General features: G+C 42.8%; 1 protein-coding gene across 7 annotated transcripts in view; it reads left to right on the top strand.

The window, feature by feature from the left end:
- PTPRT (protein tyrosine phosphatase receptor type T) overlaps positions 1-26,401 on the top strand; it is a 1,099,906-nt gene that overhangs the window by 946,593 nt on the left and 126,912 nt on the right. For 3 of the 7 annotated variants that reach the window (XM_081556963.1, XM_081556961.1, XM_081556962.1), the window contains one exon: positions 4,172-4,201. The exons of the other annotated variants lie outside the window; for them this stretch is intronic. In XM_081556963.1, coding sequence (XP_081413089.1) covers positions 4,172-4,201 — 30 coding nt within the window. The remainder of the gene's footprint in view (positions 1-4,171; positions 4,202-26,401) is intronic. 7 annotated transcript variants of the gene reach the window in all.

The raw sequence follows: 26,401 nt of genomic DNA, 5'->3' as shown, positions 1-26,401 counted from the left end.
GCTGGCACATAACATTGCGTAGAGTTCCATGTGCTGTACAGTAGGTCCTTGTTGTTTATTCATTTTGAATATATATGCCGACATCTTGACATTTCCACCTTGATAACCACCCACCCACCCATTCTGCAGACACATGCTCATCAGCCTGGAAGTACCCTCCCTCCTACTCTATCTGGGTGTTCCTTGACTTTACAACGGAGGCATCACAGACTTTAAGCCAAATTACCTCTCCCCTCTCTACCCGTTACCCCAAATATGGTCCCACAGCTCCTTGTATTACTGCCTCATACCATGTATCACTCCAGACAATAATAACATAGTGGTTGTTGTGAAGGCTCTTAAAGTTAGATTTCTTAGATTCTGATCCTTGTCATGTTGCTTGGTGCTGGTGGTAGTGGTGGTTTATTCTCTAAGGCATATGTGACTCTTGTGACCCACGGACTGTGGCCTGCCAGGCTCTGCTGTCCATGGAATTTTCCAGGCAAAAATACTGGAATGAATTGCCATTTCCAACTATGTAAACTTAACCTCTCTGAGCTTCACTTTCCTCATCTGTAAAATAGAGATAATAATACTTCTAATGAGGATTAAATAAAATAGTTCACGTAAGGTACTGAGAACAGCACCTGACACATAAGTGAGCTCCTACTATTTAAGTGGTAGCTATTAATTATCATCTAAATTGTATTTCTTGTCTGACTCTCCCATCAGACATACTGGCTGAATTAAGATGGCATTTGTCTTTCTATCTCTGGTAGTTGGCAGAGACAATCATTTAATAGGCCCTTACAAAGTTTTAGCTGAATTACTGATGGAAAGATGGATAAGTGGACGATGGGTGGATCGTTGGATGAACGAGTAGGTGAGTACATGGATGAACAGATAAGTGTGTGGAGTTATGGGCTAGATGGATAAGTAGGTGTACAAATTTTTAAGTAGGTGGATAGATGCGTGGAAGGATGGGTGGATGGAGGCAGATGGATGGATGAATGGATGGATGGATGGAAGAGTGAATGGGTGGGTTTAAGAAATGGATGGACAGGTAGATGGTTAAATGGATGGTTAAGTAGACAACTTAGTCTTCTTTAAATAGTATGAAACAAAGGGAAGCTATGCCTCAAGTCATTCTTGTCAGCCAGCTGAAAAGATTCTGCAGTATGTGATTTATAAAGTTTGGTTTTTTTTCCTAAGCACAGCTGTCTTCCTGCTCAGAATCTCTGGTCTCAGGCAATCTGTTACTTGCAATATCACTTATCCTTGTAAATTTAGACCTTCAGTAAATCTTCAAGACTGAGAGAAAGGACACATGAATACTCTGTTTTGATCACAGAGTAAAGAACTATAATCCTTGCCCTGAAAGACCCTGCAATTGAATTTGGAAAACAAATTCAATTAATAGACGCTTGTCAGCTGCTATCATTCTGGGGTTGCCTTGAAACTTGGTAGCAGTGAGGCTGGGGTCGCAGTGGCTTTTGGTGACATCCAGGATAACTCAGCCACTTGGAAGAGGTGAATCAAGGGCGAAGAAGCATGTTGTCATGAGGAGGTAGCCCAGGCAGAGGGGAACCCTGAAGGTTGAGAGCAGACCGCCAGAGGTCGTGAATGTTGAGATCCAAGAGTGCAACTTGGAGCTGCTAACGGTGAAAAAATCCTGGCTTGGGATGGAGGCCTTGCGACTGGTCCCAAAATACACAAAATATTAGATCTAGTGAGGGGTAACCTCACAGCATGCAAATGATAGAACTGAGATCAGAACACTGGCCTCTCCATTCTCAGTCCAATGTTCTTGACAATATAGAGAACAGAGATATCTGTGAGTCTTTATCAAATGGAGCCTGAACTCTCTGCCCCTGAGGAATCATATTCCCCAGGCTCTGGTCCACAGAGCCAGCAATGAAGAAGAATGCCAACCTGTATTGTATGGGCTTCTCAGGTGGCACTAGTGGTAAAGAACCCACCTGCCATTTCAGGAGACACAAGAGACCTGGGTTCAATCCCTAGATTGGGAAGATGCCCTGGAGGAGGAAATGGCAACCCACTCTAGGATTCTTGCCTAGAGAATCCCATGGACAGAGGATCCTCGCAGGCTACTGTCCATGGGGTTGCAAAGAATCGCAAATGTCTCAAGTGACTTAGCACAACACAGCACATGGTTGGTAGAGGGGATTGGATGACTTGTGTGGACTGTTCTAGATCCCACCCATCATTGGAAGTTCTTCACCCCTTTCTCCCATCTGGGGCCACTGTTCATTTGGCCAAAGATATTGAACAGTTTTATGAGTGACCAGATTTTCTGGCTGTGGTTTCCCCAGTTCAGCCTCCCAAGGAGGCATGGAGCTTCCCTTCTGCCATGGTGTTTTGGCATTCAGATGTCACTTTCCTTCTGGACCTATAGAATCTGGCTCTCCTGATATATGATAGAAAGCCTAGGGGTGGGCTTACCTTGGGGGCTTTGGCCAGTTCCTACTTAAGATGGGGAAACTTGGGTCTCTGAGGTCATGTTCCCACCCTGTGGATGTAAAGGCCACGTCTTTCTGTGTCAGCCAAACTGGATAGTGGTTGGAATTAACCACAGAACTCAAGATGGGAGCAAATTATTCTTGCCTACTTAGATGAGTCTTTGAAGACCTGAATTATTCAGCAAGATTTCTCAGTCCACAAATGTATTAGTTATTGTCAGTATAATTAAGTCAGTAAAAGAAAAGTGTTCCTATTTATTTTCCTACAAAACAAGCAAAGTTATAACAAAGAGAATATCACAGACTTACTTGAGTTTTCGTTTTTTTTTAATTGTTCAGAAGCCAAGAGCTAGAAGAGACATCAGAGAAAGACTGCAGGCAGTGATTTTTCAACCATTCGTTTGGAGAGTGGAATCTGTTTTTTAGTCATGTGAAATCTTAAGTGACATGCCAATTTATGAAATAGATTAAAATGGAGAAGCTCTGCCTTTGGTGGCTGGAAGAGGGCCAGCAGCCCTACCTGTTCAGTAACCCCACACGCTTCCTCATTACAGTGAGTCTGCAGAATCCTGAGAATGTGTTGTTTGAAAATTTGTGATTTAGTTCAACTCACCTAAGAATCAGATAATAAAATGAAGGCGCAGAGAGTTTATTCAAGTTGTAGTCGTTCAAACTGATGTTTACAATTCTTCTGTCTTAGTGCAACGCTCTTTCATGATGAAATGTGAATGCTCTTCCAGTTTTCTAGCAGTCATGTAATAAAGTACTTCCCAAAATTTAGTGGCTTAAAAAAATAAGCCATGAAATTTAGTGATTTTTCTCATGAATCTGAACTTTGGCTAGGGTTTGCAGGGAATGACTTGTTCCTGTTCTATGATATCCAGGGTCTTAGTTGGTAAAATCCAGTTGGCTGGGGGTTGGCTGGAAGCCTCTCTCTGTTCCTACAGTCTTAGGGCCTCTGCGTGTGGTTTCTCCACATGGTCTCTTCTGACCACAGCAAGATTGGGATACTTAGCCTTTTTACATGGAGGCTCAGGCCTCCAAGTGAAAGTTCCAAAGACTCAGACAGAGCCACAAAGCTTCTGTGTGTCCTATGGTAGAAAGTCCCAGAATGTAACTCCTGCTACATTCTGTTGGTCACCGAGGGCCAACCCTGATTCTGTATGGAAGGCACTGCACTTGGACATGAGTGTTGGGAAATGTGGATCATTGTACAGCCATCTTGGATGCTGGCTACACAATTTCCTTGCTTTTGGTGTGATCTTACTGCATAGATTCTGATGTGGTTTAACCTTAACAGAGAAGTCAGTATTGTTTTCCCTAGATCTTAGGAGCACTGTCATAAACTAGTTCTAGAAGGCCACAGAAATCTGACTTAAGACCAAAACATCACAATTACCAGGAAACTAGTTTTAGTAACCGTAAGAATTTTCAAACCATTAAAAAGGCCAAATGCGATCTGGCTTCCTCTGTATGAACAGTGAGTTTCTCCATCATAGGAGAGGTTTCCTTCATTTCTTCTACCACTGCAAGTGTCTGATTCTCAGGGACGCTGACTAGTTGAGAAACGTGCATCTCCTTGAGCTTAGGGAGTAATACTATGTGCATTTCTAAGAACCAAGATTTCTTATAAATCTAATTCTTGTTTGTTTGTCTTTTCTTTTCCCCCACTTTTGGACATTTCCTTCATCTGACTGCCCATCAATATATAGAAGAAATGCTTATTCCTACTCCTATTACTTGTAAGTATCGACCTGGGGTGACTTTGCTTTGTGCCCTGTAAGGCAGCCTGTAGCATGCATTTCCTGCACCGACCAAGTGTCTGTTGGTTTCTCATACTCACTTCTGTCTAAGTCTGTAGCCTCAACGTTTTGATTTTGCCTCGATGTTTTTCATTTGAAAATGCACTGTCATTGTTCATGTCTGTTCTGTTTCTTCCATCTTGGATCCCCCCCCCCTTTTTGGAGCCATGAAGGGCTGTTTCTCCTTTGTCAGTATAATTCTCTAGTTAGAAATCCTCCGATTCCAACAAAAGGAAAACCCGATCCTCCTGTAGGATTTGCACACATAAAACAGAACCACTGATCTCAGCAACTTCAAAGCCCATTTATGTCTGCTTGGGAAATGTATAGCCCTAAGGGCTCAAAGATTAGGAAGAAATTCATTGGCTATTTCCACTATTTCAGGAAGTCTATAGGGAATCGTGGCTTTATCTGGAACCAGCTTCACGGGTGACAGAAACATCCAAGGTCTTTCTTTGGGGCTGGAATTATCTCAGTCTAGTGTTTATCATCAGTTACATCATGTTGTCAGTGCATTTTGCTGGTAGTTATAGATGATTGATAGTCTAACAGTTTTTTTTATGATTTTTCTTATTACTCAACCAGACATTTTCACAACATGAGGGTAAAAGAGAAAAATTCCATAAATAGATCCTTGGTAATGAAGAGTTAGAAAACCACTGAATTAGTCTCACACTTCTAATAGGTATTTTCCACATTTGAAAATTGAGGTCCAGAGAAGTACGTGAAGTATGTGAAATCACGCATCCAGTCAGCAAGAGTGGGATTAAAACTCAGAATGCCTCGCTCCTTGTAAAATGTATTTTCCATCATTCCACGTTTTGCTCCACCTCTGGCAAGCCCAGCCTTGTGAGAGAGACCATATCTGTTAATGATCATCTGCTGAAGTCTTCACAGATGAGGAGGGAGCCAGCCTCCCCATCTCTCTGCTCAGTATTTGGGTCCCTGGTCAATAGGTCCATGCAGTGAGCAGATGAGATTCTGGGATCACCACCCTGATGTTATATAGGAACCAATGAACCCCAGCCACCAGCACCAAAAGTACCAGACAACCTGCTTGATTTATTCATTCATTCATTTGAGAAACATGCATTGAACATGCACATTATGAACCCAGACACTGTGGACAGAGAGATGACCAGGACTTTGAACCCTACCCTCACAGTGCGCAAACCTATCAGAGAGACTAGCCCGACATTAACTACTTGATAGCTCTGCTGAGAGGTGCCTACAGGTACAAGTACTGTGGTATGGGGACACTTAGTTGTGTGACTAATGTTTTTAGTGGGCAGGGGATAGTTCAGTGCTTTTAGAGATGGGTTTATCTAGGGCTGAAGAAATAAGAATTCTGAGCAGGGAAAGCAGCATGTGCAAAGACACAGAGGTATGAGACAGGATGGGGTATTGTTGCCGCCGTGGAAAAAGTCAGAGTTCTGGGTTCAAGTTACCTCTCTGTCACTCACCAGCTACATAGGCTTGAGCAAGTTTTCTGAACTTTTTCAGCCTCATTCCTCGTAACTCTAAAATAGGGATAATAGTGCCTAACTTGTAGGGAATGAGGAATTTTGTAAAGTGCCTTGCAGATAAATTGGCACTCCTGCAATGTAAGATTTATTTTGTTTCCCCTTTCAGAAACCATAAGGAGTCAGGGCTGAAGTGCTGGCCCTTGGTGGTGCCTCTGGTCTTCTAGAGATTCTTACAGAATCAATGTGCTACATTAGGTATGCGCATGCAATGCCTCTGGGCAACCTGCCCCCTCAGTCTGTTAGCCAATGTACACAGCACTGTCTGGAGGCCCACTTTGTACCATTCTCTGTGTTAGGCCCTGTGATGAAATCAAACACGAATGGTATGGAAGTATAGAAGAAGATACACAAGTACTTACAGTTCAAGTTGCAATGATAAGCAAGGGTCTTTGAATCAGTGCAGACTTGGAGTTCTAAGTGACAGATCCTAGGGTGTGATACTCATGCCAGCTCAGGAATGAGACAGAGGAGGAGGAGAACTGGCAAAGCAGACTGAAAGATAAGAGGAAAGTCACAGAGAACCAAGTGAAGTCCACTGCAGAAGGAGGACTGGACAGTAGCAGGTGCTGCAGAGAGATGGAAATGGAGGGCTTGGCCATGGCCCTTGACCAGCAGAAGTCACTTGTGCAGGTCCTGGGGAAACCTTGAGGGAGGAAGCCAGCCTGCCTAAGGCCCATGAGGAGGATAACTTCTTCTTAGCCATTGGGCCCTAAAAGAGAGGAGAAACATGAGACTGGCCACTTGAAGGGCCAGAAAGTCCTGGAGTGTATATTGTATATGTAGAGGAGCCGGTGCAGAATGGAGCAGCTGAAGATGCTGAAGGTGGGGAACCCAGAGAAAAGGAGGGTCTGGAGGCAAAGTGGCGACAGGGAGCCAAGGAGGGTGTGTGACAGGTCTTCTGAAACCAAAAGATTGAGGGATGCATGTAGATGGTGAAGGGTGAACAGAATGGAAATGATGGACCCTCGTGATCTCCAGATTCAAAATTCCATTCCCCCACGTCTTAGGTAGAGACCCTAAATGAGTGCTTTGAACCTTCTCTGTTCAAATTGTGGGCCACAGACCTGCAGCACTGACATCACACAGGAGCTTGTTAGAAACACAGCATCCAGGACTTCCTGGCAGTCAAGTGATGGGGACTCCTCACTCCCAAAGAAGGATGCACAGGTTCCATCCCCAGTCAGGGAACTAAGATCCCACACAGTGCAGCCTAAAACAAACAAACAAAAAAATGAAATGCAGCACTTACATTCTCAGCTCAGGTCTTCTGAACTAGAACCTGCATTGTAACAAGATCCCTAGTTCATTCATGTGCACCTTTAAGTTTGAGAAGCACCGACTTACCCAGTCTCAGTTGTCTCATCTATAAAACAGGAAAAAGAATACCCTCCTTGCAGAGGTTATGGAGTCACCCCATCCCTCTAAAAGCCTCGAAATCACCCACTGAAAGAGAAAGCCTCCAACACACTTTGGCTCAACAGTGAAACTCATATTCAATCCCCAAGTTTTTGTGGAGTTCCCACTTACATGCCAGGCACTGGTCAAGGTTCTGGGATATAAGAGTTAGCTCAACAAACAAAAATCTATGCCCACATGAAGAGTTTTAGTGGGGGGAGACAGAATAAACACCTTATATAAGAAAAATAGCATAGGTGTTACGTGATGGCCAAGAGAGGTAAGGTGAAAAAATAGATAAACTATAGAAAGAGGATGTAAAGTGTGAGTGGGAAAGGAACAGAGGGATGTTTTTTCAAAGCCGAGAGGCCCTCAATGTCTCTCCTTCATTGCAAGGTCCCATACACAGGATCAAGCGTCCATGAACTTTTTTAATAAGGAACCAATAGTAAATATTTTTGGCTTTATGGACTCTCTATTGCATCTACTCAACTCTGATGCTGTAACATGAAGATAACCATACAATATATAAATGCATGAGCAGGAGTGTATTCCAATAAAACTTTATTTAGAAGATTCAGACAGTGGGCCAAATTTGTCCTGCGGGCCATAGTCTTCCTATCCCTGCTTTTGAGATAGGGAGAGGATGTGGTTCAAGATTAATCCTGTTTTATGAGCTTCTATGATGTACACTGGTGGCTCAGACAGTAAAGAATTCGCCTGCAATGCAGGAGACCCAGGTTCGATCCCTGGGTCGAGAAGATCTCCTAGAGAAGGGAATGGCTACCCACTCCAGTATTCTTGCCTGGGGAATTCCATGGACAGGGGAGCCTGGTGGGCTACAGTCCATGGGGTTGCAAAGAGTCAGACATGACTGAGCAACTAACACACACACACGATGCGCCGCACCCTTGCATGGCAGCTGAACCAGCCTAGAAGGAGGCTGGTAGCTATGTTGTTTTTTTGTTGTTGTTTTTTAGCTGGTAGCTGTGATGTGTGGGGTTCATGTAATGCTCAGGGCAAGCCTGTGAGGTACAGTTAATGCATTGAGTCTATTTAGACATTGAGACTGAGGTTTGAGGACTTGTGTATATATACAGCCAGGATGTGGCAGAGCTAGGGTTTGAATCCAGGACCCCATACCCCCAAGCCCTGCCCAACCTTCTCATTAGACTTCAGGGCTCCTGCCTGGACCGTGTGCTTGGAGGTCCCTTGGCCAAGCTGTGGGAAGGCCAGGATTTGAGTGAAAGATTTTCTGCCTGTACATCCTCAGTTCTATGCAGGAACAGCACTGCCTTGCTCAGGACAAGAAGTGGCAGCTGTTCCTGGCTGGCAAGGAGGCCCTTGGGCAATCCTGCCTTTGCTGTCCTGGGGACTTGCCATGTGGTCAGAGCTGAGAACTCTGGGCTGCTGGATCAGTGGTAGTTGAGGGGTTAGAGAAAGAGGTGACCAAAAGGAAGTTAATATCCCGGGTAAACAGAGCTATAGATAGAGGGCACGTTGGGATCTAGGGACAAAAGAGTCTAGAGTGGAGTCCTTCACTGTCTGGTACACATTTTAAAAACGAAAATAACGTGGGTTTTGGTGTCAGACTTAGATCACAATTTAGGTCTGCCTCTTCTGTCCAATTGTTCAGACCTTGAGCTGTCACGGAACCACTCCGAGCCTCAGTTTCTTCATCTGCAAAATGGTAATAGCAACTTGCCAGCATTTTCATGAGGCGTAATGAGCAAGCGTTATCTGTAGAATGACGCACACAAAGTAGGTATTTTACAAAGAGCAGCTATCATTCCTCACATCCTGAGCTAACAGAAATGCTTCTCTCAAATTCCTTTTAGTCTTTCTGTTGTAACGCAGCAAGCAACAACTTCAGCATCTGCTTTTTAAAACAATATTAAGAGTCAGCGTGTGTTCACGGGTTAATTTACCTCAAGGCATGTGATGGGCACAGTAATTGTTTTGAACAGAGACATTTTAGTGTAGTCGTTGTTGAAAAGGCACTAAGATGTTTACCAGCCGCTCTGACAGAGAGCACTTAACTGTTTCACTTCGCCTTGCTTGAGTGTCATAGAGGAGGGTACCTCCTGGGCTGGTCTCTGTGTGCAGACACTCTGGAACGCTTGGACTTTTCACGTCCTTTCGCTTTCTCCCCATTCCAGCGTACTTACTTACTTACTTACTTACTTACTTATTTATTTTGATTGGGGTATAATGTTATACAACAACGTGAATCAGCTCTAAGTGTACATATATCTCCTCCCTCTTGAGCCTCCCTCCCACCCCACCCCGGTCCCAACCATCTAGGTCATCACAGAGCACAGAGCTGAGCTCTCTGTGCTGTATAGCAGGTTCCCACTTTAAATCCTACATCTCTTCTTCAAGGTCCAGTTCAAACATCAGCTCTTAGAGGAAGATGTCTCTGATTCTTTCTACCTACAGGAATTTCCCTTTTCTCCAACTGTGACTGCAGTCACTGTGTCATCATGGGCAGGAGCAAATGTGTCTTAAGGATGTTTTTTTTTCATTAGCATGTTCCCCATGGTGCCCTGACACTCACAGTGAACCCCTAGTAAATGTTTGTGGAATGAATGAAAGAGATGAAATTAAAAGACATAACAGCTAAAGTCAACAGGGAGATGATCTGTTCTTAAACAAACAAACTAAAAAAGGTAACAGTTTTTAGATGACTCCAGCCCCTGCCTGTTTCTTGCTTCTGTGACTTTTAAGACGACTTTTTAAAAGTCTGTTTCTCATGTATATTATCATATGTGAAACAGAACACCATTCCATGTTCGATGCATGAGGCAAATGCTCAGGGCCGGGGCAATGGGATGACCCAGAGGGATGGGATGGGGAGGGAGGTGGGTGGGGGGTCCAGGAAGGGGAACACATGTAAACCCATGGCTGATTCATGTCAATGTATGGCAAAAACTATTATAATATTGTAAAGTAATTAGCCCCCAACTAAAATAAATAAATTTATAAAAAAAATAAATAAATAAAATAAAAGTCTGTTTCTTAATTTATAAAGTGGGAATTAACAGTGCATTCCTTAGAACTTATTTACAAATCAGAAACAGACTCACAGACTTAGAGAATGAACTTATGCTTACCAGAGGGGAAGAGAAGGGGGTTGTCAGAGAGTTTGGGATTGACATGTACACATTGCCATATTTAAAATGGATAACCAAAAAGGACCCTCTGTATAGCACAGGAAACTCTGCTCAGTATTCCGTAACAACCTAATTGGGAAAAGAATTTGAAAAAAGAATAGGTACATATATAACTGAATCACTTTGTTGTACACCTGAAACTAACACAACATTGTTAATCAGCTGTATTCCAATATAAAAATAAGAAGTTGTAAAAAATGCATTCCTTACAGGGATCTTGCAAGGATTCGGTGAGACATTGTTTGAAAAATGCGTTGCCTTTAGTAGGCTTTCAGCCAAAGTAAGAAACTGCCTCCTTTTTCTGAAATGCATACACCTTTTCACACCAGAGGCTGTTGCAAATCAAATATCATTGCCTCAATACATTTAAAGAGGAATTTGAAATGATGATATCAAGAGATACTCAAAAAGTATTTTATGTAATTCGTCAGTCACTTCAAATAAAAATGAAGAAAAATAGGAATAGAAGGAAACCATTTAAAGATGATAAGTATCAATTACTGGAAGCTGACAGCAAACATGTTGACAGTGAAAACAGACGGTATCACCATGAAGGCAAGTCAAAGATGTCTGCCATGCTGCTTCTCCTCAGCCAAGGGGAAGACCTTGGTGAAAATTCTGATTCCTGGGCCCCACCGCCGACCTACTCAGTTCCTTTGAAAGTGTGATCTGGGAATCTGTGTTTTACACACAACTCAGATTAATATTTTGCATGCTGACTCTCCTGATCCTCACATCACCCTGACATAACTGTCCTTTGCTCAGGGTCCCACCTTTGCACCTGCAGTCCCCTTTTCCTGGAATGCCTACCCACCCTCCATGCCTGGAAAATTCTAGAATCATTATCTGCTTTTAATTTTATTGAAATGTAGTTGATTTACAATGTTATGATTTCGTCTGTACAGCAAATATATATAGGTATGTATGTATAAACACACATATATGTGTGTGTGTGTGTATTCTTTTTCATTATGGTTTATCATAGGGTATGATATGTAGGATCTTGTTATTTATTCATCTTATATATAATACTTTGCCTCTGTTAATCCCAAACTCCCAGTCCATCCCCTCCCAGCCCACCCTCACCCTGGCAACCACAAAGCTGTTCTCTATGTCTATGAGTATCTTTTGGTTTCATAGATATGTTGATTTGTATCATATTTTAGATTCCACATGTAAGTGGTATCATACAGTATTTGCCTTTCTGTTTTGGACTTCCTTTGCTTAGTGTGATCATCTCTAGGTCTATACACACAGTTGCGTATGGCACCATTTCCTCCTTTTTGAAGGCTGGGTACTATCCCATTGTGTGTATGTACCACATCTTCTTTATCCATTCATCTGTTGATGGACATTTAGGTTTGTTTCCACGTCATGGCTCTTGTAGTGCTGCTATGAGCATAGCAACGCATGTATCTTTTCAAATTACAGTTTTGTCTAGGCATATGCCTAGGAATGGGATCATATGGCAACTCTGTTTTTTTGTTTTTTGAGGAACCTCCATAGTGGCTGCATTAGTATCTTTAAAAAGGGGAAATTATTCTCTTTTTTAGGTGGCCCTCCTCGACTCACATAGACCAGTACTAGGCTCATTCATAACTTTGCTGTGTATTCACCTTTCATTCGTTCACCCATTGACTCACCCTCATGAACCATCCTCAGATTATACTGCCCTGGATGTATTTGCACATCTTTCTGTTTGTCGCTATGTTGATTATGGGAATGAACACTCACAGGTGGGTGTATGTGTGAGGTGGATAACCCGCATTTTGTTTCATCCCTCATTGACTTAGAGTATTCCATTCTTATCCATTTTCAGTTATTTTGGCATATGGTGATGGTAGGGCTTTCAGATCATCTATTTTGTAATTTTTTATTGGTTTTAGTCTAGAAAGGTACTCGCATGTCACAATTATAAATGCATAAAATTAACCAGTACTGTTGTAACAAGACAGGTATTAATGCACTGGGATAGACTGTGTGTACAGATAGAGTTGGGTAAGGATTGCAACTGAATGGATGCTTTATTGTTTACTCTATTGAATTAGAGTCTAAACACAACTATCATGAATACCAAACAGAGCAAATCTGTAAGTCAGAGCCCCTGTCATCTTAATCAGGGGAAATACAAATGAGTGTTTCCTCTTCAAAAGTGTCAAAAGATGTTTATACTTGTTTCAAATTTACTCTTCAAAGTTTTGAAACCAACCAAGTATCAGTGATGCCTTGAGACTTAGAAAGGTGTGTGATTCTATATGTTTCTATTCTGTAAACACATTTGAACTTTATAAAGAAGGTAAAAGAGTGGAGGATTCTCTGGTGATGGAGAGGAGTGACCTAGTGAAAGAGGGATGGAGAGAGAAGTTTCTGTGGACCCTGTTGTGATTGCTACTCAGATCCACCTTCAAGGATGGACTTACCCCTCAGGTGCTACAACTGCTGTTGACAGACAGTTCTTGGCTAACTGCCCCCTTTGGGATGACTTTGTCTTCAGAGCTGCCTCACCCAAGGTCCTCCAATAGCTGGTCAATAGGTGACTGTTACAGGATGTAAAAATCAGTCCAGTATCAGAGTTGCCCACAGGGTTGGCTTAAACCCTCACTGCAGCTACATCACCATTCAAATTTCCCTCTGCCCACTTTTTCCCCTCCCGTCCCCTCTCCTCCCCTTCTTACCTCTCCCCTCCCCTCCCCTTCCTTCCCTTCTCCTTCCCTGCTTTCCTCCTGCCCTCCCTCCCTTCTCTTCCCCTCCCCCAGACATTGACCCCCCGCCACCAGAAGCTCCTTCTAATATATCTCCTACATGACAATCTCTGAAAGTCAAATTTCCAAGAGCCCAACCTGTGACACCCCCATTCAGTTTGGTCACTCTCCATTGACAAGTAGATTTGAATATATATATATGGCCCCCTACCACTTGAACATGCATACTTCATTGTCTGTGGACACTGTTTACAAACTAACTGGGTTACCACTTTTGTTGACCACTGATAGGTCCTTCCTTAGGCAATCATTCATTCATCAGCATTTGCTTCTCACCTGTGCCTGTGCTGGCCAGGAGGACTGTGAGCATCTTCCTATACCGCTCCTGCCTCAAGAAGCTCACGGTATAGCCCAGAAGAGTGTAGTAAGATCCTGTTTCTGAATCAGCCAGAGGAGAGAATTAGGGTCAGCTAAAGAGAACTAAGTGCCCAGCCATGGCGCCCCCTTAACAGTGTGTCACCAGAGCAGAAACAGATTCCAGTTTTGAAAGCACTTACCTTCAGCAAATACCCCCAAACTGAGAACAACTCTTACTGCTAGGGCTGTAGCAAAGACAAGATTCTGAGATGCACGAAGTGGAAAATGCCTTTCTAAGTGTTTCAGCAAAGTGCTTTTAATGGAAGGAAGTGCTTTAGTTAAGCTTTGCAATGTTGATGATGATGGTAATGATTGCATCTTGTTTGTATATACAGCTTTCTCTCTTCCAAAGTGCTTTCCCACTTATTACCTAGTTGTCTCATTGGGCTTGGAGGTACTTAGCAAGATATTATTAGACAGGTTTCTGTGCTGCATAGGAAAAAACCCTGGGCATTCTGGCTCTAGTTTCAGTTAGGTGACTTCATTCCATCTCAACCTCAGTTTCTCATCTGTAAAATGAAAGTAATAACACCTACATTTCAGAACAGCTGTGATGTTTAAGTGGCCTTCTTTTCATTCATGAACATTTACTGAGCAATTCCTTTGTGCTAAGTACTGAGCTAGGTGTAAATAAGTATTTTGAAAGAAATGGCTTCCCTGGTGGCTCAGACAGTAAAGACTCTGTCTGTAATGCAGGAAACCAGGGTTCAATCCCTGGGTTAGGAAGATCCCCTGGAGAAGGGAATGGCTACCCACTCTAGTATTCTTGCCCAGAGAATTCCATGGACAGAGGAGCCTGGAAGACTACAGTCCATGGGGTCACAGAGTCAGACACAACTGAGCAACTAATACTTTCACTTGAAAGGAATACCCTTCTCTCAAGGAGCTTAAAATGTGACTTGGACATGTTAGTAGTTATAAAATGATATTGTAAATACATGAAAGAGGAGCAGTAAAACATGACAAAGGAAGGACGTGTCTGATGTCTGCTTTGAGGGAAGATACCATGGGCTAAAGGGCCAAATAGGATGCTTGGTATAGAACAGAGGCAAGATGTTTTGCTGAAGAAATAACACATTCACTCACTTTTTTCCTTGGGCTCATTATCTTGAAACACACACATACACACACAACTTTTATAACCAGGTAGGTGACATGCCAGGAAAAACTTGGACAGGGAAAAAAAAGAGGAAGAAAGAGCTGCAGTAGGAAGGTGAAAGTTTGAATCCTCGTTCCACTGCTTAGCAGCTGTGAGTTCTAAGCACTCAGAGTCTCAGTTTCTCATCTGTAAATGGAAATGATAGTGCTCAAGTCATGGGATCATCTTAACAAATTAATATAATGTACATCCCTTTTTGTTTCCATTTCAATTGCATTTCATTAGATTGTTGTCATTTATCCAATGGTAGAGCTAAGCTAGAACAGCAGTTGTAGTGTGTCAGGAATGGGGGAAGATAATGTTTTATTAACTTCGAGCATAAGTTACATGAAAGAAGAACTTGCCAAATAGAATGAAGGTAGGGTAATTGTAGATGGTGATTCTTAAACTTACAAAACTTCTCCTCTGAGCAATCGGATAGGACAACCCCCCTCCTGGTTTCTGGCTCTGCTGATTTCAGTGAGAGCTCAGAGTCAATGAATGATTCTGGCAAAAACCACAAAGGTAGACAATGTCATCTGAGTACAAGAAGACTTCAGGATGGGGAACACATGTAAACCCATGGCTGATTCATGTCAATGTATGGCAAAAACCACTACAATATTGTAAAGTAATTAGCCCCCAACTAAAATAAATAAATTTATCAAAAAAAAAAAGAAGACTTCATGGACCAGTGGGCAGAGAAAAGGCTGGGGTTGAAAGTAGAAGGGCTGTCATATTTCTAAATATAGGGGCAGGGGGACAGGTTTGTCCTTTGTGGTGTGGCTGCAAAACCTGCCTTAAATGAGGCATGGCTCTCCGAACGTGGAAGGGGCTCCTCTACTCTGGGCAGTGTTGGGAATGTTGCCTCTTTCCTGGGAACGGGGCTCAGGTGAATTAGTGTATGTTTCAAAAGAACAGCCACACAGGGAGGGGACCACAGCCACAACCTAAAAAGAAAGATTAGAGAACCGATTCCACTGTTTTCGAGTGGTGCCTAGACATTTTAAAGTTCTCCAGGTTATTCTGACCTGAAACCTTTGTTGAGAACCACTCATGTGGTTCTCTCATGTGGCAGCATCATGGAATATAGGCATTTCTTGGTCTGGCCACCTAACCCAGAACCTCAGATGAAAATTTCACTCTACAAGATATCAAACAGATACAGCTTTGGTTAAAATGTTGGAACCGGAGTGGAGAGGGCAGGGTCCATAGAAGATAGATCGCTATTTGATAGCACCATTTCCTTTCTATAGGTATTGAAATAGACAGTCTTTATGCTGTTCATAATTGTGTATAGACCATTTAATGAATGGCAAAACACCCCAGGCACATTTTAAAATAGTATTCAATATCTCATAGCAATTACTGCTCATAGTGGTTTGGGTGGAATACAGACCCCTCAGCCACGATCAGTCTCCCAAGAAATATTTGTTCATAAGCACTCCCTTCATTAATGAAACCTCAAGAAGCTCAATACTTCTTATGAAATCTTTCTCATCAGAATAAAAGAGTGTTGGATGAGCTTCTTTCTGGAGCAATTTTATTGTTTCTGTGTTTAAGTTTTTATTGTAAATAGTTGATTTACAAGGTTCTGTTTGTTTCAGGTGTATAGCAAAGTGAATTGGTTATACATATATAAATATATATTCTTTTTTTACACTCTCTTCCATTACAAGTTATTACAAGATGTTGAATATAGTTCCCTATGCTATACTGTGGGCCCTTGTTGGTTACCTATTTTTATATACAGTAGTGTGTATATTTTAATCCCAAACTCCTACTTTATCCCTTCTCCCTCCTATTCAGTAACTTTAAGTTTGTTTTCTATGTCTGTGAGTCTATTTCATGTTTTGTAAATAAGTTCATTTCTGGAGCAATTTTTCCTTCCAATGGCTTTGAACCACTATGCAGGACATTCTGAAAAAGTGGGAAATATTGGGTATATTACAGCCACCCATGTTTTTTGAAAGGAAATATTGAAAGATTAGTGTGGCCAATACCCTGTTTTTACTGGGAGGATTTCTTTTTTTAAAGAGTGAAAATATGGTTTTATTAAGGTTATAAGCCAAATTGAGCCTCAGGATTCAAGAAAGCTTGCTTTGTTTTGGAAAACAGCTTGGCGACAATATGCTTTCCTAGAATGGAGAAAAGCTAAGAATGCTTATCCTTTATTTTACTTTGTTCTTGCTTCCCTGTGCCATTTATTATTTGGACATCTACTGATGAGAGAGAGAATTTCTGGTGAAAAATCTAAGTTTAGATATGGTTGGTGTGGGATTTCATACATTCTTTTATCTTTGCTTTACACAATAAACCTACCATGAAAATGTGTAGGATCTAAGGTTTTTCCAGGAGATCCATGGCTGATGCAAAGTGTATCCATCCACTATATTGCCAGGCAGGTGTCTTCCAGCCATCCAGTCTGGGGGCACTTTACTGAATAATCATACTTCTGTAACCTCATCTCCCACTCCTTAAGGATTTTAAATAACCTTAGCTCTGAACAGTGAAGAGAATAGTAATTGAAACTTAGGAGCAGCATTGTAGTAAAAGAACATGGATTCCATTTGCATCTGAACCCTGGACTCCTACTGTCTAACCTAACTTCTCCAAGCCTCTGTTTCCACATCTTATAAAAGGGGGAGGGTAAGACCAAATTTAGAGGGTTTCTGTGAGAATTTATTAGGATTACACGCACAGCATCTGTTCTGTGTCTGGTACATTAGAAGGTGCTCAGCACATTGTAGTTATTGGTATTGTTGTATTTTGCTTTATATTAATATGTCCACTCATGTTGTACAGTGTATAAAGTACTTTCCTGTAGATAGCTCTTGAGATTTTTTTTAGTCTCTTCAGTGAGGAAATATTGTTTTAAGTGTAAGGAAATGAAGGCTCACCATGGTGACCAGGGCACAGACTATAGGCAGAGAAGGCAATGGCACCCCACTCTAGTCCTCCTGGCTGGAGAATCCCATGGACGGAGGAGCCTGGTAGGCTGCAGTCCATGGGGTCGCTAAGAGTCGGACACGACTGAGCGACTTCTCTTTCACTTTTCACTTTCCTGCACTGGAGAAGGAAATGGCAACCCACTCCAGTGTTCTTGCCTGGAGAATCCCAGGGACGGTGGAGCCTGGTGGGCTGCCCTCTATGGGGTCGCACAGAGTCGGACACGACTGAAGTGACTTAGCAGCAGCAGCAGCAGCAGTGCTGTGATCTTATCATGGGTTTGGAGTAGGTATGACAATAATTCTGAAGAATTTATATGGCAGCAAAACTGGTAAGAGTTACACCCTCTCAGACCAGGTGGGATAAGTGATGAATAAGTCAGTCATCATCTATCCCATCAAAGTTGGTCCCTACCTGAAAGTTTGTAACACATTGCTCCAAATTGTAATGAGGCTGGCGGACATTCCTTTTAATACACTCACTGTATAAAAGAGACAAGAATCAGACAGGAACAAGATCGATCATCTGTTTACAATTTTATAACGTTTTATAATCTGCTTTGGAGAAATATGGACAGAGATTAAAGAGGGATAGGACTAGGGTTGCTTTGTGACTTTTTTAAAATAGGTCTCTTGAGTCCCACTTCTAATTTTATAGAGCAAACTTTTGTCTCTTAAGATGGTCTTGTATAGAGTTGGGCCATGGAAGGGATTTTATTCACATTCAGCTCTGCCAGACATAGAGAAATAATTTTATTTAAAAATGTACCCAGACGATTATGATAGTCAACATGACAACAGGTGTCTCATTTCATTTTCTGAACAGTTAAGATTTGAAGGCTTTTTCCCCCCTTTCTTTCTTTAAAAGAATAAATGTACAATAGGATTTTAGAATCAGCTTGTTTGTGTCTGTAAGAAATCCTGCTGGGTTTTGATTGGGCTTGCATTGAATCTGTAGATCAGTCTGGTAAGATCTGTCATCTTAACAATATTGAGTCGTCTGGCCCAGGAACATGTTATTTCTATTCATTTGCGTGGGTCTACTTCAGTGTCTGTAATCACCCTCTTGTAGTTTTTGGCATGCAGGTCCCATGCATATTTTGGTGGACTTATACCTAAATGTTCCTTGTCTGTGTGTGTGTGTGTGTGCAGTTATAAATGGTACTGTTCTTTTTATTTCATATTCTAATTGCTCATTGTTAAGTATGAATCAGACTGACTTTTGTATATAAAAAATAAATGTACATGGAAACAAACCAAAAAAGAAAAGAGAGGTCTCAGGTGGAGAAATAGTAACTTACTTGCAAGGCCGTTGCATGAAAAGATGGAGGAGGCTAATCCAGACCAGGTACTTAGCAGAGTACCCAGCACGTGTTCAAAATGTTAGGTCCCATCTGTCTTGCCTTCTTATGTTCTGTGTTGCTCAGAAAGCCAGGCAGTGTTAAGAGGATTTTGGAGCTTGAAGCTATGTAATAGTTACGATGTTACAATTTAGTTCTAAGCAGACCTGGGTTTGGGTCTTGGCTCTGCTATATACAAGCTGTGCACTCCTGAGCATGTTTCTCACCCTCTCTGGTCTTCCTTTTCCTCACTGTAATGTGGGGCTGATACAAGAAAGGTGGTACCCTGACCAGGGCACAGTGCCTGGCACCTAGCAAATGCTCAGTGAGCTTTATTCTCATTGCTTTGGTGGTTGTTAAGTTCCAGGAGGAAGATGCTAGAGAAACGTGAAGAAGAACTTCCTAACATTGCTTCTCCCACAGAACCGGTTGAATGTGAGGTAGTGAGCCTCCCATCAACAGAAAATGGAACACCCCCTCTATAGGATGCCACAGGGAAAGTCAGGCTTCTCGAGAGCTTACCTCTGTGTTTAGGGACTTATGTACCATCATCACCCTCCACCATCACTCATAGTAGCATTAGAAGCAAATGGTAGCCATTCCAGGTGTCCCTGGAGTCATCTAAGACAGGGATCCCCAACCTCCGGGAGCTAATGCCTGATGATCTGAGGTGGAGCTGGTGTAATAATAATAGAAATAAAAGTGCAGAATAAATGTAATGCACTCGAATCATCCCGAAATCATCTCCTGTCATCCATGGAAAAATTGTCTTCCACAAAACTGGTCCCTGGTGCCAAAAAGGTTGGAGACCACTGCCCTAAGACTCTGGACCCACAGACACAAAGAGCTTGGGGCAGTAGACAGAAATGGTACCTGGGAAAAAAGCAAGCACAGACGTACCTTTCCATCAGCTGCAGTTTATGACTGCACATTAAACTCCATTGCTTTCTCTCGGCGGCTGGTGTTGAGACCCGTCATCTCCAGCCCATGGCCATCCATTCTGACTTTCCCCAGGAGCACAGACAGACCAGCCGCCTTTCTAGTGTACACTAATTAATTTATCTCATGCTTGTGATTTTACGGCGCATAAGTGCTGGAGCATTTCTGTTTATTCTTCTCCCCGCAAAGCACCTCACATTGCATAAAGACCATGAATCTCCATGGCAAACGCCGGCTGTTTTGGGCTGTGGAACAGCCCACCAGCTGCCTGTCGTCTTGCCGGCACTGCCTCTTACAGCCACAGGAACACCTCCATTCATTTATCCTTAATGACATTTTGACATTTCAATCAGTTCATCAGATGTTTTTTGTGCAAGGCTTCTCCCACACGCCCAGGCCAGGGTGCCAGGCCACTCTTGATGCATAATGCATGAGACCAGTGCCCTGCTCAGCACCTTCTGATGGACCCATACATCTGCTGTTCACAAACTGTGTGTTCCTAACAGCCCTGGCTCCCTAGGTGATCCACACCGCTGCTTCCAGAGCCATTTTTTCTATGTTTCCAGCTGGCTGAGCTCGGAGAAAGCTGGTCAGCTCAAGGAAAGATGTGCTGGTTCAGAAACATGCATGCACCAGTGCTGCTGGGCGCAGGGGGAGCAAGAGTGTGCCAAAGCCCTGACTCACTCAGGGATTTCGAGTAGCTCGCATTCCACTAATTCAGGTGGAGGACACACCTGTGACAAAGCTAACATCTCAAATTTCGTTAAACTGGTGCTACTTAAAAATAATGAACGTAAAGACATTCTGATAACAATAATGGATATCAAAGAAGAAAGGAAAATTATCCTTAATACCTTCAATCTCACACATCAGCTTAGACATACTTGCTCATAGTGGTAATCACAGTGTAGACACACTTTTCTTTTCCAGTTTTTTTTTTTTAACTTAATATAATCCAGTTAGCACTTTCCTATGTGGTGACATAGTTATCATTTTTAATGGTGCTCCATCATTTTAATAGCTGCATAATATTCCATCCAGGGATGCACCATAATTTCCTTAAATGGGCCCCCTACTGTTAGACATTTATGAGGCTGTAACTGATCCTTTGCTGTCCAAGAGAAGAATCTGAGGAGGCTGAGAGAGAGAGAGCAGGGCTCTGCAGGCTGAAGAACTGAGGGTCAGATCCCACCTGGTCCCTTTACCTGTTTTAGGAGCTTAGGATTAACTCCGTGAGCCTCAGATTCCTCATCTCTGAAATAGAAGAAATAATCACCACTTTATAGTGTTACTATATGTGAGGATTACAGGTGGTTTCAAGGTACCTAGCACATGGTAGTATTTACTAAATGTGAAACTATTATGTTCAATGTTCATAGGTGTTCGTTCACCGGTGGATCTCAATCAGGGTCAGGGCAGGTCTGCCTACCCTACACTCCCCTCCCCCTAGGGACATTGGGCAATGTCTAAACATATTTTTTTAACTTTTTATTTTGTATTGGGTATAGCTGATTAACATGTTGTGATAGTTTCAGGTGGAAAGCAAAGGGATTCAGTGATGCATATACATGTATCCATTCTCCCCAAACTCCCCTCCCCATCCAGGCTGCCGCCTAACATTGAGCAGAGTTCCATGTACTAGACAGTAGGTCCTTGTTGGTTTATCCATTTAAACATAGCAATGTGTGCCTGCCCATCCCAAACTCCCTAGCTATTCCTTTCCCCTCTCCTTCTCCCTGGCAACTGTAAGTTCTTTCTCTAAGTCTGTCTCTTTTTGTTTTGTCAGTTTATTTGTATCATTTCTTTTTAGATTCCACATATAATATATGTCATATGATATTTCTCCTTCTCTGTCTGACTGACTTCACTCAGTATGACAATCTCTAGGTCCATGTTGCTGCAAATGGTGTTATTTCATTCTTTTTAATAGCTGGGTAATATTCCATTGTGTGTATGTATCACATCTTCTTCTTTATCCATCCCTCTGTCGATGGACATTTTGGTTGCTTCCATGTCTTGGGTATTGTGAACAGTGCTGTAATGAATATTGGGATGTATATATCCTTTCAGATCATGTTTTTGTCTGGATATATGCCCAAGAGTGGGATTGCAGGATCATATGATAGCTGTACTTTTAGTTTTTTAAGGAACCTCCATGCTGCTCTCCATAGTGGCTGTACCATTTAACATTCCCACCAACAGTGTAGAAGGTAAACGCATGTTTGATTGTCACACCTGGGGGTGGGAGAAGCTACTAGAATCTCTTGGGTGGAAGCTAAGGATGCAACTGAATATCCTGCAGTGCACAGCACAGCCCCCACAGCAAAGCATCATCCTGCCCAAAATGTCAGCATGCCATGGTTGAGAACCAACCCCCAGCATACACGATGCTGTGTTTTTCAGTATTATCTACATAATATATTTCCTTTTTTACTATTGTTTTATTATTTTTTACTATTATTTTATTGGGATAAAATCCCAGGAAAATGGGAATGCTCAACTAAAGGATGTATTATTCTTATTGGCAGTTTTAGGAGACATGGAATGGGGATGGGTGATGCGAAGAAGGTTTCAGGTGACTGATGGTGAAAAGACAGCCGATAAAGGGCACGTGGTCCCCAGTGGGCAGGAGATGACATCCCACAGACCCATAGTTCTCCAAGACAGTCCCAGCATCTCCTAGGAAGTTGGAAGTGCACATTTTCAGGCCTTACCTCATACTCGCCAAAACAGAACTCCAAGAGTAGAGCCCAACCATCCCTGTATTAACATGCTTCCTAGGTGATTCTAATGCACTCTTGGGTTTGAGAATCACCGCCATGCACCACTCGCAGCAAAAGGCCAACTTACAGAAGAGCAAGTAGATCCCCAGGTTGGGAAGATCCCCTGGGAAAGGGAATGGCTACCCACTCCAGTATTCTTGCCTGGAGAATCCCAGGGACAGAGGAGCCTGGCTGGATACAGTCCATAGGATTGCAGAGTCAGATACAGCTGAGTGAGTAACACTTTCACTTCAAGGAAGAAGGAATGCAGATGACTAGTATGGAGAAGGAGGAGGAAAAGAACCAGCATTTACTGAGTGTCTGTTACAGGCCAAGACTGTGCTTAGGAATTAACACATTATTTCTAATCATCCTAGAATCACTGTAAACTGGAGCTTATCAAAAATCTTCCTACACATGAGTCTCACAGAGATGAAGACACAGTCATGATCTGGGTAGAGCCAATCTAACCTGGGACCAAAGTGCATGGTATTTCCACAGCACCAAGAATAGAGGGTTCGTCTAGCCCAGGGGTTTGGAGCTCAATGACCTGAGACCATTCAGGAAGTTCCCACTATCTGAGCCATAGATTCTGTCCTCACTTTCCTTCGAAGCATTAATTCCCTTCCCATTGCTTAGTATTTAACAAACACTTATATGGAGCTTCTTTGGTAGGTGACAGATCCTATCGTAAGGACTTTAATATTTGTGAGTCAGCATCTGTTGCAAATGGTTGTTGTGAGAATTCACTATATTATTGCTATTTGCCAGATGAGGAAACTGAGTTACAATGAGGCTAAGTCATTGTCTAAGGCCACATAGCCAGTCAATGGTGGAGCCAGGGTTGGACCCAGGCAGTCTGGCTCCAGAGCTGATGCTGTTCCCACTAGGCTCTGCTTCAGGATCTGAGGGGTGGGGTGACCAGATGCGCAACAAGAGGAGAGCCTTGCATCTGTCTTAGGCCTTCTGCCATGCTGGTTCCCTTTCCAGCTCCAGGGGATGGTCAGATTGGGTCTGACTCTGTCCTCAATAGAAAGAGAGCCCATCCAGACAAGGAAGACAGAGAGGCAGCTGCAGGCTGATGAGAGAAGCAGGGACAGATGGGTAGAGGCACAGACATGGAGAGCAAGAGAGATGGAGGTGACAGTGGTGGTGCCCAAGGTCCCTCGACCTTTTGAATTGTGGTAGTATGTGCTACTGTTGCTTCAGTAACTTTTCCATTCCAGTAGAAGCATGGAGAAGCCCCAAGCTAGGGTGATGGGAGTCGGAGAGGAAAGAAAGAAAGATAGCACTAAGTCATGTCCGACTCTTGTGATCCCGTGAACTGAAGCCTGCCAGGCTCCTCTGTCCATAGGATTGTCCAGGCAAGGATACTGGAGTGGGTTGCCATTCCCCTCTCCAGGGGAACTTCCCTACCCAGGAAGTGAACCCAGGTCCCCCACATTGCAGGCAGATGCTTTTCCAGCTGAACTGTGATGGGAGTAGGAGAGGAAGGACCTGCCAGTTACTTTCCAGGTTTGGTACCCAGCAGAGGTAATGAGCAGACAGACTGTGTAAGGCCTCAAGGGTGTGAGTGAGTATGAAAGTGAGCTTTCTGGCTGCATGTATGTGCTTATCCATGTCAGTGTGTGTTTGTCTGGAGAAGAGAGGAGCCGGCTGATAAAGCTTCGGCACGAGGATATACTTGCATGGGTCCTTAGCTGACTGACACGTAACAAGGAATCTTAGAGAACATTCAGGAGCCTGACTGCCTAGGTTTAAATCCCAGCTCCATCTCTTAAGGCCTGGGTGGCTTTTGGGGAGTTACTTCAACTCTGCCTCACCTTTTCATCTGTAAAATGGAATTAGTAATACTATTAATCTTCCAGAGTTATTAGGAGAATTAAAGAAGTTAATTGTGTTTGTAATAGCCTTAAATAATGCCTAGGAAGTGAGCCAATGCGGGTTGTGAAAGAATTCACAGAAAGTTTTATTCACTTTCAAAGACAGGAAAAGGGTCAGTCACACAGAGCTGAATGATTGAGTTTCAAAGGACATGGTGTAGAAAAGAGGGGGTGGTCCATAGTTGTATCTGGGCTGACCATTCTTCAATAGGATGTGGTTTTTCTGAGAATCTAATTTCTTCAGTTATTTTGCAGTCCGTGGGTGTCTGAAAGAGACTCGACAGTGGACCTTGAGAGGCACTACTCTATTTTGAACAATGTTAGATGGCTTTGCAGAAAGAAATAAGTGCTATTTGCATGGTTATTAAATAAATACAGTAAACTTAGGATTTATCATTTCATGGTTAGTATATTCATTTACTGGGATTGCCATACTAAGGTACCACAAACTGGGTGGTTTAAAACAACTAAATGTATTCCCTCACAGATCTGGAGGCTGGAAGTCCAAAATCAAAGGGTCTGTGGGGTCATGCTCCCCTTGAGATTCTGAGTAGACACTTTCTTGCTACTTCCTCGTTTCTGATGGAGGCTATCAACTCTTCCCTCGACTTGCAGTCGCCTTGCTCCACTCTGCGTCTGTCATCACATGGCCCCCTCCTTGTGTATCTCTAGCTAAATTCCCCTCTCCTTGTAAGAACAGCAGTCATACTGTATTAGAGCCACCTTAACTGGTCTACATCTGTAAGGACCCTATTTCCAAGCCTGCATCGGCCACCAATTTTTCTTGTAGAAAACTTGAGATCAATTGTGAGCATTCTCATTTTTCTTGTTTTATTGAGGAGAAGTTTTAGAAACCACCTAAAAGGAAATACTTCATTATTTTAACTTGAGATTGCTGAGAATGGATATGAATGGACAAAACAAATGATACTAAATTGACTTTTTTCCTGTCGTATTAGTAAAATATTTCTAACGTTGTAAAATATCTAATTCTATAAAGATGCAGTAAAATTTTTGAGATTATTAAAAAAAAAAAAAGACCCTATTTCCAAATAAGGTCACGTTCACAGACTATGAAAGTCCTAACCTCTGGCATGGGGCTTCAGTGTATCTTTTAGGGCAGCAGTTCCAAATATTTTTTGCACCAGGGAACGGTTTCATGGAAGACAGTTTTTCCAGGGACTCAAGTAGAAGGAATGGTTTGGGGGATGATTCAAGTGCATGGCATTTATTGTGCACTTTATTTCTATTACTGTTACGTCAGCTCCACCTCAGATCACCAGGCATTAGATCCGGGAGACTGGGGACCCTTGTTTTAGGGGAACACAATTTAACTGGAAACTGTCATTTTAAAAGCATCAGTTCTTGCAGTGGTTGTTAGATGCCAGTCCCCCCAGTCCCACCCCCCCCACCCCCGTAGTGACATCCGTACCAGAAAGTGGAAGCGCTGTATCCTTGGTAACTCACTGAGAGACCTGGAGACCTGGACATGGCACCCAGCTGTCTTACCTCCTGGCCATGGTCCTTCTGTGGGGTAGGGACTCTTCATTGATTCCTATCTGCTGAAGACCTTGTTCTCAAGAACAGGGATATCAAACTTTGTTGTGCATTAGGATTGCTTGGAGTGCATGTTACTCATCTAGAGGTTCTGATTCAGTTGGTCAGGGATGAGGCCAGAGAAACTGTATTTCTAGTATGTTCCCAGGTAGAGCTGATGATGCTGGTCCAGAGACTCCTTGGAGAACCACTGTTCCACATTGGTGGTGCTTAAGCTTGGTGGCACATTACCACCACCTGGGGAGCTTCTAGAAACCCAGATGCCCAAGCTGCACCCCAGACCAATTAAATTAGGATCTCATCAGTAATTTTAAAGCTCCCCAAATGATCTGTGCAGCCAAGGCTGAGAAGCACGGCTCC

The sequence above is a fragment of the Giraffa tippelskirchi genome, chromosome 13 (assembly GCF_054371585.1).
Source record: "Giraffa tippelskirchi isolate mGirTip1 chromosome 13, T2T-mGirTip1v1.2.pri, whole genome shotgun sequence".
NCBI classification, from domain to species: Eukaryota; Metazoa; Chordata; class Mammalia; order Artiodactyla; family Giraffidae; genus Giraffa; species Giraffa tippelskirchi.
Note: the sequence above shows the minus strand (reverse complement) of the source record. Positions and strands in the feature narration are given on the sequence as shown.